General features: G+C 38.0%; 1 protein-coding gene across 1 annotated transcript in view; it reads right to left on the bottom strand.

The window, feature by feature from the left end:
- Positions 1–799: 799 nt before the first annotated feature.
- The window catches only part of KCNN2 (potassium calcium-activated channel subfamily N member 2), a 141,052-nt gene continuing 126,460 nt past the window's right edge, over positions 800–15,391 (bottom strand). The window contains exons 6-8 of the mRNA XM_045566025.1: positions 9,650–9,777; positions 3,397–3,466; positions 800–1,406 (exon numbers count right to left, since the gene is read on the bottom strand). Coding sequence (XP_045421981.1) covers positions 1,119–1,406; positions 3,397–3,466; positions 9,650–9,777 — 486 coding nt within the window. The 3' untranslated portion in view covers positions 800–1,118. The remainder of the gene's footprint in view (positions 1,407–3,396; positions 3,467–9,649; positions 9,778–15,391) is intronic.

Here is a 15,391-nt window from a genome sequence, read left to right as displayed (position 1 = left end):
AAAAAACAGTGATTGACAGAATAAGGAAATGAATATAGTAATCCAGAGTCGAGTAAATTGCTTTAAGAATGAACTAGACAGATGAGGAGAAGAATTTATAATCCATAGTGCCAGGTGCTAAAAGTTAGAAGATAGGCAGATCATGGGGGTATTTAATATTTGCTGCTTTATGCTGGAAAGAGTAATTAAAAATAACTAACATCATTTGTTGAGATAGATGCCAAGCTTTGCAGAGCCCCATTGATAGCTGTGTCTTTTTTACTCATTTATGGATGAGAAAAAAGTGGCTCAGAAGGCCGGATGCTGTTCAAGTATACACAGCCAGCGAGTGGCAGAGCTAAGCTCCAAACCTAACTCTGACTCTTTCCACTGACATTAATTTAGACCTAAAATTGTGCAGCATCTCCTCACAGACCTGATACTTTCTTCATGTAAATTTGCTGGCAAACTGGGAATAAAATAATTCGTGAACACATCTCTGACCTTTGTTTGCATGTGTTCTGACATAACAGCCTGACTTCCAGATTTTGAAAACAAACTGAATACAAAAATGAGACACTGTAAATTCAAAAAGAATAGTAAGCTGTGCTGGGTCAAATTATTGTGATGGTAACAATTCGTAATAAGGGACAATCTCAGTGAATAGGGTATAGAGAGGAACTGAAAGTCGTCCTTTGCAAACAGCCAAACTTTTGGATGTCAAAATCACCAGCATGCATCAGGTAGTAATCAGTCATTTCACCTTGAAAATAATGTGAGAAGTGAAGTGTTAGAAATGTCAAGTGACTGAACGAGTATGTGCAGAAATTAACTTTTTTTTTTATTATATATCATATAATGTAGTAGTAAAGTTTGTTTGAAGTGCATGAATAAAAAGTTAGTGAAATTACAGGAGGAACAATCTATATAGCAATAATAGGTGCATTCCCTGTGCATCTGAAAGAAAAAAAAGAAGAGTTTTCACTCATTTTGGCCTAAAACTTAGTGTTCAGGTTCCCAGGATTCTGACATCAGAACCCGGATAACGCTGATTAGAACCATAGGGGCTTTACAATAAAAGCTAAAATATTGACCATATGATGGCAAAAAGTCTTATTTTGTGGTTAACTTATTCTCTTCTAGCTACTCTCTGATGAAGTTGGTGGCGCTGTAGAGGAGGACCGCCGCCTCCTGGACGAGGACCGGGACCGCTCAGCGTTGTAGGTGACGTGCTTGTCGTAGTTCTCCATCTGAGCCTCAATGAAATTCCTCTGCTGCTGTCTGACCGTCTGGCTTATGAGCCCAGGGAGGGCGTGGATGCTACCAATCAGAGTCTCTAACTTCGTTTCCAGGGTAACAATTCTCTTCTCGAAGTCTTCACTCCTTTCATTTAAGTCGGAAATCATGTCATACATGATATTCTGGGTCTGGAAAACAGGATTAGGAAGAATGTAGAAACTGAGAACTAAGAGGCTTAATTATACTCGCTCTGGAAGCAAATTGTCAATGCCCAGATCTTTAGTGCTAGTCTCCTGCCGGTGGACACCTAGGGTAAGGGGCGTTGGCTACCTGAACAGCTTAACCTTGCAAAGCAAATTCAGTGTACCTGTTCAATACCAGGATTTAGAAATGTTAAGATCTTAGGTGTTAATTTGGTTCGGCTGCAGAAGAATGTGTATCATCCACTGATTTTAGGTGGTGTAAGGATAGACAAAAATGGCTTTATCAGAGGTAAGTGGCTGGAATAGATGTTTTGGGGGTCTTAGTGAACCTTGAAATTAATTTTCTTGATCGCAGGGTATTGATAACTCTGATTCCTAGGTGTATTTCCTGAATTAGCCAAGAGACAAGGAGAGAGGACCCCAGCGCTGACCAGCTCAGAGCTGCAGAAGGGTGACCATCTAAGATGGAAGGATAGAGATGCTAACCTTAGCTTACTGCAGCCATTCCCAAGTTCGAGACCCCTTTGTCTAAGCCTTCCCTCCTGCCTCATTTCCCTTCATAATCTACCTTCTTCTGCTTCACAACCTCTTAAAGATGATAAATGAACTACTTAAATAAGGGAGTTTTCGTTCAGAAATATAGGCATCTTGTTTCAGGTTGCCCATGGAGACAGAATGCATTTACTACATAGTCTTGAGAATAATATGTGAACAGCATCCATTCATTCAAAAAATACTGAACCTTATAGCATATACAGTCCTGTGGTCATAATAAGCATGACGCCAAAGAAATTATTTGAAAGAAACAGACTCTGTCCTCATAGTTGTACTCCTGAAGGAAAATTACTTATCCACATGATATTTCAAAGTGGTCTGTTTTACTTTTTCATAAAAATACCCAATTTCTTTTATCATTTAACTTGGGAAGAATACAGGAGCCTGTCCCATCTTTGTTCATGATGTGTCCAAGTGAGAGCCATGTTTGTAAATGTTAATCAAGGACATCTTCATACCTTATAAATGTGTGCTGCCCAGTTTACATGCATGATATGTGCTCTCCTAGGGTAAGGCATTAAATACTTATCAGCTTCAACATATTTATGTAGTATGTGTTATTGACATACATTAAATGAATATGCTAGATGCATAAGACTAGGCCAAATATGTGTAATTTTTATAGATTATACTTAAGGCTTTAGGAAAAACATAGCTAATTTATCAAACACAAAACAGTTCACACAGATTGAACTGAGAGTTACCTCTTTGAAAGCATTTGTGTTAAAAGGCTGAGCTCTTATATAAATGCCATTCTAATATCCTCTTTAGAATTTTTTCAGGAGAATGCAATGTTTTGATTGTTGGACAAATATTTACATTTTGAGAATGGATTTAACTTGGGGAGGAACAACCAAAAATCACTCAGATAAATCTTATAAATGTAGTAGAAGAATTTGGGGACATTTAATATGTTTTTTAAAAGGAGTTTGATTCTTAAATGAAATGGAGAAAGAACCATAAGGAAGTGATCACTTTCTTTGGGAAGACAATTTTCATTTTAGAATGTAATTTCTGGTTTCTTTTTTTAAGATTTTGACTTTATATTCTTCCAAGTTTGCTTAAAATACATAAAAAACAATTTGAACCTCATAGCACCCCTAGGATGTAGTTCTGCTCTGCAAATAAAAGTCCCAAAGGTATTGTCTCATATTCCACTTACGTTCCTCACAGTACTTCCAAATCACTGTAATTAGGAAAGCTTTTAAAAATGGGGATTGAATAATGCATACAGGGAAAGAGCATATTAAGCAAGCATTTTAGAAACATTCTTTTAAGTTGGACCATCATTTTAGGGTGGTTTGTTGGCGTGATGTAATTAGATTTGGGCTGGGCATCTCCTGAAGCATTAATTATCAGTGACTGTGCAGTGGTTAATTTCAGCAGATGCAACCACGAGGGCTGCGCCCCTCAGGCTTACCTTTGCTAGGTCCACCAAGGTATTCGCTTGGTCATTCAGTTTCCTCTGCTCCATTTTTACACTTCTTAATCTAAAAGACAGAATCCGAAGTCAGAAAGGTTCCTTTCTTTCTACGGCCACCTTATGCCTTCCAAAGAGCATGCACAAAATTGACAAGAGCAAATAACTGCATGGATAATGCCTTGAATATTTGGGGTAAAGTCCAAACTGGTTATGTATCTGCTACAATGAGAAGCATGCTTCCCCAACACCACAAAAAAGAAAGGAGAGAGCGCAAGAGATGAGATGTCCTTAGGACAACTATTTACCAGGTAAAGTTGAATTCAGAAAGGCTCATAAGGATTTAACCATATGAGAAAAAGCCAAAACATTCCTTAAAGCCCCAGTATCATGACAAATAGACATAGGAAGAAATATGCAAAGCAACAGGAATTTCATCAATGTTGGAGCAATGAGCACCTTCCTATGCCTACGTGACTAGATACAGGTATTAGCCCTGTTTAGTCTGAAATGGATTGGGTTAGGTATTTGAACCTGATGAAAACACAGTGATAAGTGAGATTCTTATTAACAAAAATAAAACTTTTATTCAACCAGCAGCAAGAAAACTGAAAACACATAATTCTCTTATTCTTCTGACCACTTGACTTTTATCTCAAACTGCCATTCAATTTGCAGGAAGGCCAGACCATTTCCTTAAGATTTTCCTTAATTTTCAGCATAGATAAAAGTCAGAGGACAACTAGAGTATCTGGTGGATGGAATAACTACTTGTAAATATCATTGTATGTACTTGATTGATTGACAGAAAAAAGGCCCCTGTTTAATAAAAGTCGTTCTTAATGAGAACTCTTACTAGTCTTTATTTAAACAAATATTTATTCAATGCTTACTATATACCAAGAAATTAGGATTTCCCAGTAAGAAAAAAGTAGTTTACTGTTCTTTAAGCCAAAAATGCAAAGCCTTGCTCCAAAAGAGAAATAGGTCCCTCTAAGCTACTTAATGAAAAAGAAAAAAAAAAAAAATTCCATGCTAACCTTATTTTCCTTTGGTGATCAGTCATTTTACAAAGTATAGTTTTAATGCTGGAGAGGACTTTTTATTATTTTTCAGTTTAAAGTAAAGGTAATTATATAGAAGAAATTAAAACTCACAGGGCAAGATTTTACTGCCAGGGAGATTTTCGTAATGTGTTCATAATCCTCAGTGATTTTGTTCTGAAACTAGGATACCCAATATGTCATCAAATCTGCTCTACAGTAACGATGTAGTTGCTTCTGCCAGTAAGAGTTTAGATGACAACTACCTACAACATGATCTTTAACAATCTAAAACAGTTTAAGGTTATAACTTGTCGTTGTGACTATGTGTTTATCAGAATGCTTGGAACAAAGTTAATGGGCTTCTTTTTAGGCTATTATAGAGATGGATTATGTTCTTATCTAAATGAAATTTACAAGTATGTATTTAAATCCAATATATTGTTGAGAAAGGTTTCTCTCACTACTTACAAGGGTTACAATTCTTGATATGTGTCTTTTAAAAACAAGTAAAAACAAATGAACAAAAACACCCCTTAAACATCTGTGGGTCATTGCACAGAAGTGTACTAGAGTAAGGAGCAATGTCCGTTGTGGGTTCCATCCTCACTGGCCCTAATTTGACTTCCATTTCCTCATGAAGTGTGTCAGGTAAGGGCACATTTCTGAAGTGCTGGATTCATACCCACAAAGGTGTTCTAGATGACTTTGATACTCAAACATTAAACAATACTAAAACAGACAAATTCCTTTTAATTCTTCATTATTGTAAAAAAAAAAAAAAGTCTCAGGCTTGTCCTACTCTGTCTTTATCTCCTGACACCTGATATTCTCTCTTTTTTAAAAAAAGAGAAACCAGGATCTCAGCTCATAGCTTTCTTCAGGCAACTGCCTATGGCTGGAATTCAATACCAGTATTTCAATTGTCAAACTGATGGTACCTTTACCTCTTTTTGCTGTGAGTGATATAGTTCTTTCTTCATTTATGATAGGGATTTATATAGTTTCATTTTCAAATTTCAGTGAATAATAGTATAGGTGGCACAGAAATGACTGCAGTTTGGACTCTGGACCAAATGCTTCTAGCGACTTGTGAGTACAGAGGATGTCCTGAATTCTGCAAGTCAGACTGGAAGGGTCACTGGTAAGTATTTCATCTTATAAACAGTGGAGCCTAATTTACTTCTCTCGGGTTACTATGCTATGACTGAGAGTCGAATTCTGCCCATTTTATTTTCTACTAATCTGGAATGCTGACATAGAGAAGCCCTGTTTGATTCAAATTTCTTTCCCTTCCTGAACTTAAATCATCATGTCTTCTTGTTTGTTTCTTATATTGCCTGTAATATAGGAGAGCTGATAGGAAAAGTCTGCTTAAGCTGCAGCTGCCAGAATAAAAGGTCACATGCAGATGTGTATTGCACTTTTTTTCCCCCTCCTAAAAGAAGAATAAGAAACATATGTTGATTTCTTCCTTGTGAACTTCACTTATCACAGGAAAATATCATGATTTTGGATCACATTTCCATAGCAGCAATCAGACTACTAAAATTCACAAATAAAGGATCCGCTGGGTGCATGCAGCCAGTAGAAAATTCTGCAAATGCTGAAAGGAGCGGCTCACACAACTTACTTCCGAGCTCTATTTTCATTTTGTTGAAATAAAAAGACAAAACAAAAGAAAAGAAACTGTAAAATATTCTGGAACAAAAATAACACAATGTGGTGTTCAGTTGTGCACAGGGGGCTCGATTCATTGGCTGGAAGATCGTGTTACGGTTCTGCAGGATTTTGACATATTGACCAAGAAGGAACTCTATGCAATTATAGTACCACCTTCTTCATTGCTACTGTATTTCTCTCACCTGAAAGCACTTATCTTCCTCCTGAATTCAAGTTCAGAAGGAAGAGCACGCACAAAGTCATCTTGGCCTCTTGATAACTGATGTTCAAGTAAACAGTAGGAAACATTTTTGCCTAATGTGAATGGCATATGGTTAAAAGGATAATATTCAAAACAATGGCTTTATAATTTCAGAGAGGATGCATCTTTTCCAAATTGGGGCTACTCAGAAGCCTGGCTTTCTGCAAGGCAGGTAGGTGATCCAACACTCTGTTATAGAAAGTATGTATATTAGAGTTCTTGGCTCTGAAATAAATTCATGTTGATGGGTAATGATAAACTTTAAAGCCGCTACTAGAAAAAGGGTTAAAAGTCAGAGAAAGAGAACACTTCATGGCACTAAGTGACAACCTAAAATGACAGACACATTACTGAAAAGAGAGGGCACAAGCCTGGAGAGTTAGCGTCCATCAGAGGCTAAAGCAGCCACGTACAGGGCAGAGAGGCGATGGAGCTGGGAAAAGAGAGAGAGAACTGTGATGGGGGGACCGAGAAAAGGGGAGAGAGCTGCTGCAAAAGCTCTCAGGACAAATCAGAGAGTAGGAGAGGCCAGGAGTGCCTGCTGTATCGAATGAATTTAAAAATTTTTCTTCCCCTGGTAAGGTCTGATTCCACCCAGTGCTGGCAGGTAAGGCTGAGGGTCTCACTGGGTCTGCACCGTGGGCAGTGAAGGCCTGGCCCTTGGGAATCGAGCCCTGTGTGCTTTCCTTTATGACGTCACTCCCCAACTTCCAACACAAGGTTCAAATGAAAGGTGAGTATGCATAATTAGAATAATCCAGCCAAACCCAGCCCGTACGAGTAAACACATGCTCAGTTGTACTTTTCACAAGGTATAAATGTCCCTCACCTCAAAGGAAACCCAATAACCCCAAGACTAGTTTATAAAACAAGTCAGAGCATTTTCGAGTGGCTTGAAGTTCATTTACTTTAGAAGTAGACATTGCTACAGAAGAAAAAGAATGAGAAATGTCTGACAGAAGCGGAAGAATCACAGGTGGCTTCCTCTGTCCCTCTATCCAAAAGCGGCATGCTAAGGGACTCTGTGTGAGCTACCCCATGGTACCCACCCTGAAGATCAGGTTGACACACCTTGTAGGGTGCATTTGCTACTGGCTTAGGGACAGTTTTTGAAATTAGCTTCCCCAAAGATTTTTTTCTAACATTTTATTAAAAAAAATTTCAAACCTACAGCAGAGTTTAAAGATTTTTACAGTAAACACCCCTTAACTCTATCCCAGGCTTTTGAATGCATTCAGAACTTAAAGAGTTTATAATAGGTTTGTAAACAAGATATAATATATACCCACCATTTACATAAGGCTACAGAAGTATATTAGAAAAGCTGTCATAGCATTTTTTGGATTTGTTATATGAAAATGTATCAAGGGCAAATCACATGTAATTATACATTTAACAGGTTATGCTGACGGCAAAGGACCTGAGTAAAACCCTGGAGGAAACAGGACGTGTGGCCGTGTGACACACAGGCCGACTACACTTGCTCACTGCCATGTCATCTCACAGCTTCTACCCCTGGACCCACGCATCTTCTCACACTCACTAAGGTAAGTTTTCTTTTTAACATACCTGAATACGAGTTATTGTGAAAACATTAAAAGTACAAGAAAATGGTATCTCCATGGTATAGCCTGTGGATCTCTTGTATGAACGTTGGGGTTACTGTGTTATATGGTTTTAGTGGGGGGAAGGCCACTCTCACAGGAGAGTTGTGCCCGGTGAGTTCCCTGGGGAAGAGGCCTGTCTGACAGGACGACAGGCCTGAGGAACGCAGAGGTGCAAGCTCAGCATCTCTGGGAGGAGGCGGTGGATGGGGGAGCTCATTGTCTTAGGTGTAAACTTCAAGGAATCAAGATGTCCAGGCAAGCGGTGGCATTGGGTTATGAGGGTACCTGTGAGCTCTGGGCAGCAAGCTGTCTCTTGGGAGCCAGATGGAATAAAATGTTTCTCTCCATGGTTTGCCCTGACTTTAAGAGTATTATGTTATAATGCTAGCCTTGTCTTTTCCTTACAATGGGGGAAAAATCATAGTTGTGTGTCCAGTCAAGTCACAGAGCTAAAGGGGAAATACAGCCTTCTTAGAAAAGTATGCTGGTGACAACCAGGAAAAGAATATGGCTGAGCAGCTGTGAGTAGCAATGATGGCCAGCTACTCTGCCACACGTGCAGGGCCCCCCTCTAGAGTACCTGGGTTTCAAGTGTGCCTCTGTCCATAATTACAGCCACATTCTGCACTTTCAGGGATACCTAGTTAAGCAGGGCAGTTGGATGGACAGGTGAAAGGACGGAAGCTGGGTGCTTAGTGATTTCCCATAGAAGGTTCGGGGCACCATATTACTTTTGAACTACCTAAATATGCAAAATAAACATTCTGGCCTCTGAGCTTTCTTATCTGTTGTGCTAATTGTCTCTGAGAAGACACACCTCAGAGACATATCAGACAGTCAAAAGACTTAGTACGCACCCACCTTATCATTACTACTCTGGAAGGGGCCATGAGGAAAGCTACTTTTCTGAGCCACAAATGCGACTATGTCTGCTCTTCTCCACACAGACCTGGCATTAAGAGCAAGTCTGCATGGCATCACGACTGAGACCCACGTGAACAGTACTTACGGTACAGGTGCTGCCAGCCTAAAGGAGAAAGACCCTGTGCTTTCAAATTATCATTGACTCTCACTAGATACAGATTTTTACTTTAATTATATAACAATAAAACGATATGTAGGACTTACACAAACTGAATAATGGTGGTCTGGATTAAGTTAGAATGATGATAAGAGAGTATAAGGTCTATAGAAACTATAAAATCTACAATGAACAAGTAGCATATAGAAAATCCCCAAAATTCTAATTAAAAACTAATTTAAAATTCAACCATTAAATTATATGCACTATATTTACATAAAGATGTTTGACAGTATGTTACAAAATCCAAATAGATCATATAATGGTTTTTCAAGATTTTGCAAGAGATACAAGCTAAATATCCTAATTAAACTATATGAATAAATATGTTAAAGAAGTAAAATTTTAGAAATTATTGATTCTAAACAGCAACTGAGAAGATATTTTAATAAATAACTATTCTAATAATAATTTTTAATCATAAACTGACATTTTTTCTTAGGATTTCATTTATGGATTTATTCAATTGCCAGATAATATCTTCTGTGGACAAACATGACAATGTTTTCTTTTTTTCTCTCTCATGAAAGAAGAACCAAGTGCAAAAATCAAAAGCCAAGGATACAAAAGCAGGATGGAAATGAAAAATGGTACTTACTGATGAATAGCTTGCAAGAATTTTCGTTGATGTTTTCTTACTTTTGCATGATCTATCTTTTTTACTAGCTTTGTGTTTTTGTAAATTAGCCATGTTTCCCTGAGTACATTGGCAGCTGCGTTTTTCACCTGATAAGAAAACAAATAAAAAAAGCAGTTGGTAAATTGCAGACCAGAATCCTTTGTAACTTTGCGGTGGGTCATATTCTTCATCCTACGGATTGTGGTAAGCTGTAGCTCTACTTAGTAACTCAAAAGACTATTTTTATTGAATCTATGACTTTTTAGAAGTACCTGTATCTGCCTGGGAACAACTCTTAAACTGAAATATTAGGGAGATACTACCAATCTCTTTCTGTGCTAAAGTCTACCCTATTCCTTCAGGAAACTCCTTTTCTATTTGACTACTTTTTTTTTTTTTTTAAATCAAGAGGTACTGGTTTCTCCACCTTATATTGCAATTTTTTTCTCCATGTTCTTTGTTTCCTGGAGAAAGGCAAAATGCCAGAAGGCCAAGGTTAGTTTTTTCCTTTGAGAGCTCGCTGGGTATTTCTGGCTGTGTGCTCCTGGAAGGGTACATTTCCATTGCTGAATGCATGAGTACACCCAGGGCTTATGGCCTCCCAGAGTGACTTAGCAATCTGTATGCTTGTTAGCACATTTTAGTTAACTAACAAAGAGTCTATGTTATCATGATTTTGTTGGAAATTTAAATACACTGCATTTCAAATGAATGGGACAAATGTAAAGGCTGAACACATTATGGTAACACTGTCAAGACCTACCACAGGTGATGAAAGGCATGAATACTTTATCAAACCACTTGCGTTTTTGATTAAAGTCTTCAAAAAATCCAGGGAGCTTATAAAGGGCACTCAAAGGACAGGTTTTGTCCTCTTCCTTGCTCACAATATAGATAGATCTGATGACCCAGAGCTTTCACTTGGGCTTGTTGTTAATGACTTATTCTACACAGTCCCATTTAATGCTTTTGAGCGATGGATAGGATAAAGGATATCTCACAAAGAGAGCCACAGGTTAGTGAGGTGCTAGGTGGAGGAAGATAACCTTTTAAGAAAAGCAATGTAGTGGGGAAGACAGAACAATGAACTGAGACTGAGAACGGGATTCTAATTGACTTTGCACTAACCAAGTCCAGTAGAGGTGATTAGCTAAAATGAGAAAGTTAGAGATAATTATTATTAAAGTCCTCTCAATCCTTACTTAGATTTACAATGAGGAGTTACAGAATTACACTAAACTATGGGCCCGAGTTTGTATTTATATTTTTCACTTTAGCAAGGAAAATATCAGGTTTGGTAACTGATGGTGAATCCTTTTACATGGAGCTGAAAGGTTTTCTTTTTGAGCAAGATTGTATTGCTAGAACTCATTTTAAGAAAATGACTTATTTCTTTCTTTCCAGTAATACTGCTTTTAGGAGTGACTTTGGTTCATAATGCACTTCCTCTGGGTATCCATTAGATTCTGTGCATGGAGAGCATCCTCGAACCAACAGAGAAATGACTGAAACGGATGCTGAGCACCAGCCGCAGATATAAGTAACACCACCACCGCCAACTGTGAAGTTAAAAGGAGTTCTAGTAAGTTCTTGGCTCCATCTTCATGCTATGGAAACACTTTCCACAGACAGCAGTGAGAGCCACCTTTCAGAAGGCTGTTTCCTCTGGTGTTCATGTCCTTTCAAAGGTAAGGAAGTGGGTGCGGCATGAGTTGATGTTTGAGGACCCTGTTTTTAAAGAAAGAGGAGTGGGAAGTGACTGGCCAGCAGCCCCTGGGGTTGGGATAGCTTTTCCCTGTTAGGAAAGAGGTCTCAGCTCTCTGAGCAGCTGTATAGATGTCTAAAGATTGGCTAGGGGCCCCGAGAGATGTGCCCTCCCTGGTTTTACCAGTCTAAGACCCAGAAGAGAAGCTGAGATTCCAGCCTGGGGAGGATGCTGGAAAGCTAGGCAAAAATCCTAGGTAAAAACCACTGGAATAGAAACATAGCAATTGATTTTGGTTCTGGATTCCCACCTCCAAACAGCAAATGCTGAAGTATTTCTAAAGTCTATAAACTTTTAAAAAGGTGATTATTTTAAATGAGTCTTTCTCTTTGGGATGGTGGGGGAATGGATGAAGGGGGAGTAGGGAACCTCAATCTCAGAGTTCAGTGGGGTGAGTGATGCCCTTGAGGCCTTACGTTGCAGGATTTGTATTCACTAAGTACTCGTTTTAGCTGACAGGCTTAAATGAAAATGATTCCTCATCTGAAAATGAAATCCCTGCAGCTGCTTTTAAAAACTTTGAAATACGTGAATTTATTTTGAAACATCCTTTTTCTAACTCCCTAATAGGTTTTCAAATACGGGAGTAAAGCTCTTAAAAAGCATCATATTTAACTGCTACTTTTCAACATGACAGCCACAAAACAACATATCCCAGGATGGGAGGAAAACACCCAAACAAACCCCACTCTCTGCCTATTACTCAGATGTGTGTCTAATAGTAGGGTCTTCTTTTCCCTCTTAGTGTTGAAAGGGGACAGACAGAGGGCAGTGAGAAGACAGTGTTGAAAGCACTTTAGTGTTTTACAGGTTTGCAGAGTGGGAAATTGTTACATCAAAGTGATATGCAAACTTCTGGGAAAAATGGGGAGAAGCTGGTGTGCACATTCTCGATCATTTAGATGAGAGGGAAGCTGATCTGGAGGGAAAGTTTCCTTTGCCTCCTCAGTCAAGAACCGTACTGTAATAATCATGTAACGCTTGAGCCCCTTTCCTCCCCTTCCCAGGGCTTTTACAAACTCCCAGAGGGCAGGGGTCATGTCACTAATCTTTGTGTCTCTGTAGCTTAGTGCTTTGGGTGTAGCTGGTACTAAATAGATATCTATGGTGCTAAGAGGCACCATAGTACATACAATTTATACATTAAAAATGTCTTATTATGAACCACAGACACATATTTATGAACCAAAAAAGGACCCTCTTGATAAGAAGGGTGTACACATTTAGAGAAGAGACCAAGGCTCTAAATGGCTCAGTGCATTTCCATTTATGAATTCAACACGTGTTGAATGTCTACCACATGCTAGCGTCTATGATACGCTATAAGAGGATTCACAGATATACCTCAAAAATTTAGTAGCTGTAATGATTCTAGAGCCAATTAATGGGCCAAAACTTCTATGAAATATAACTGATTTCCTCTTTTTCAAACAGTAAGGAAAGTGAGGGGGAAGGACCTTTCTTAACAGAACCTCTTTCCTTCCCACCTTCCCTCCTGAATTTTACCCCCAACACACAGCAAAAAAGACAAATGAGAGCAGCTGCTCTGTCTCACATTAGTGAGAGTGATGAGATCAACTGTCATCAAAACCTATCAGAAAAAAGATGGAAGGCATATTGATAATCAGGTATTTTGGTAATAACTTGAGAAAACAAAGGCTCTGAAAGACATAATACTAGTATATTGTACTAGTACATACCCGGATGCCTTAAAATGGTATAAAGGCCATGAAACGTTATATTGCTTACTCAGTTAATTATAAAATAATAAAAATATTATGGTCTTAAGGATAATAGTACTTTATAAACCACCAAAGCACTTAAAGCTGCTAGACTTTTAACTGTAACTTTGCTGTGTTCAAACCTGTATGATATTGCTAATGACAGCCTTGTCTAAAAAAGGCTATTTCTTTATATTTTTCCTTTCTTTTTTATTACTTTGAGTCTTCCTTTTTAACTTCTATTTCTTTCATTTTTTTTTTCCTCCCGCCTCTCCCCTCAGAGGCTTTTTTAGCATAATATTAATACTTCCATTCTCCGCCCGTTCCAGGGGACGGCACCAGGGCGCCATATGCTCTCAGTCGCCCTGCAGCCGCAGGGAGGGATTTGTTATTGCTCCAACTCTCTCTCCCTGTTCTTCGGATCAGGTATCCGGGGCCGGGTGAACTGCAGCTGTGGCTGTAGAACACAGCAAAGCCAAGTGATCCCTTCGTTTCATGCTTTAAACTACTGGCTGTGTAGCCAAGGACAATGTAAAAGCTACACAGAGCAAATCCTCTGGAATTTCTGTTCACTTGTTAGGAAACATGCAGGAAATAAAATTATATAACTGCATAATAATGTTCTTATTATGGATCCTATTAAGAATTCTTAACAGGAGTGAAAACACCCACAGTGGACATTAATATGTATAATTATCCTGTGTGGTATATCTAGCAGCTTAAAAACAAGCAATTCTGAGAACTCAACATAATTTTTTAAAGTTTCTTTCCAAAAATGAAGGTATTCTGAGGACCAAAATCCAAGATTTCCCATTCATTCAGAAGTGAATGAACAGTAACATGTTTCCCAAAAGTATACCATGGTAAACACATTGCCTCTGTAAGGTGATAAACTGCAAATCTATTAAATAAGCTAGGTGACAAGTTACTGGTATTATGCTTTCATTTCAAAATCACTAGATTATTCTGGGTACATATACCTATTGGCCATTTCTGAATTACAGAGTGTCATGTAAATTTTTAGAATTACACAGAATAATCTTCCTGGATGCTGGTGCACAATGAATGGTGTATTCTACTTTCAAATACACTGTTTTACTTGGTTAATGTAGTCATACAGACACATGACTTCTGTGTAAAATTGTTCCCCTGAAATTTGTACATGGTAAATAATTTTTCATGGAAATTGTTCAATTCAGTAAAGATACAATTGGAAGGCTTAGAAAGTTGCATTTGTTCCTGGGGGAATAAGCTTTCTTTTAACATTCCTATTGCTTTTGAGTCAGTCATATTCAGATTATAGAATGTCTATGGCCATTACCCCTGTTAACCATCAGAAAAAATGATTTCTTCTATGTAGTTTTTCAAGGAAGAATAGTATTTTTCTCTAATAATATATAGTACCCTTGAATTTGTATATTTAATCGTTCATCTTAGTTATTGTGTAAAGTTTTTAGGTCCTTGTTCATTCTTGGTTATTCATAGATGATCATTCAGATTTGTATATTTTTATTTAAAAAATTATAAATGGGTCCATTAGGAATTTCCATAAATAACCAAATTTTATCAAGTTCCAAGTAATACTGATACTCATTTAAGTTGATGACTTTGTACAAAATAATGGAGAGGATTGAAAAAGGGCTATTATTTTCACGTGTTGTGTTGAGTATAATAATGGGATAGATATCATAAACCAGAAATTTATGTTTTACTCTAATGCCATTTTAATACTTACACCGTTACTTAGCAACATTTCACCTATAAAAACTGATCTGCCAGCAAGCTTGCTGGAGTATCTTTCTCAGACCTATAAGAGACTCTGGTCCTAAGAAATATTGCAAAGTAGCTCCACTTTAAAAAAATAGTAATGAAATAACAATTAATAAGGTATGATAAGCATTATGCCGAATACGAATTTTGAAACTAAAACAGTACTTACTGAAAAAGCTTCTATAGACAATCTGACTCTTCATGCAACGTTATCTATAGGAAGTTTATCTAAAGTATATAAGAACTTATAACATCATCAGAAAACTTTTGGTCAGTTTAGGGAACTGAGTCCCATTCATAAAAGCTAAAGGAAGGTCATCTAGACTCAACGATCTAGATCCTGAATCTATAGTCTTCTGAAGGGGGCTCTGACAGGGCCTTAGGGTCCCCATGAGCAACAAGAGCCAAAGTGCATTTTTCTGCAAAGCAGGAAACAGAGATTTTATCAGATTTTCTGAGTGGTCA

This window comes from Lemur catta, chromosome 12, assembly GCF_020740605.2.
Source record: "Lemur catta isolate mLemCat1 chromosome 12, mLemCat1.pri, whole genome shotgun sequence".
NCBI lineage: Eukaryota > Metazoa > Chordata > Mammalia > Primates > Lemuridae > Lemur > Lemur catta.
The sequence above is the reverse complement of the archived record's forward strand: the minus strand, read 5'-3'. Positions and strand labels throughout refer to the sequence as shown.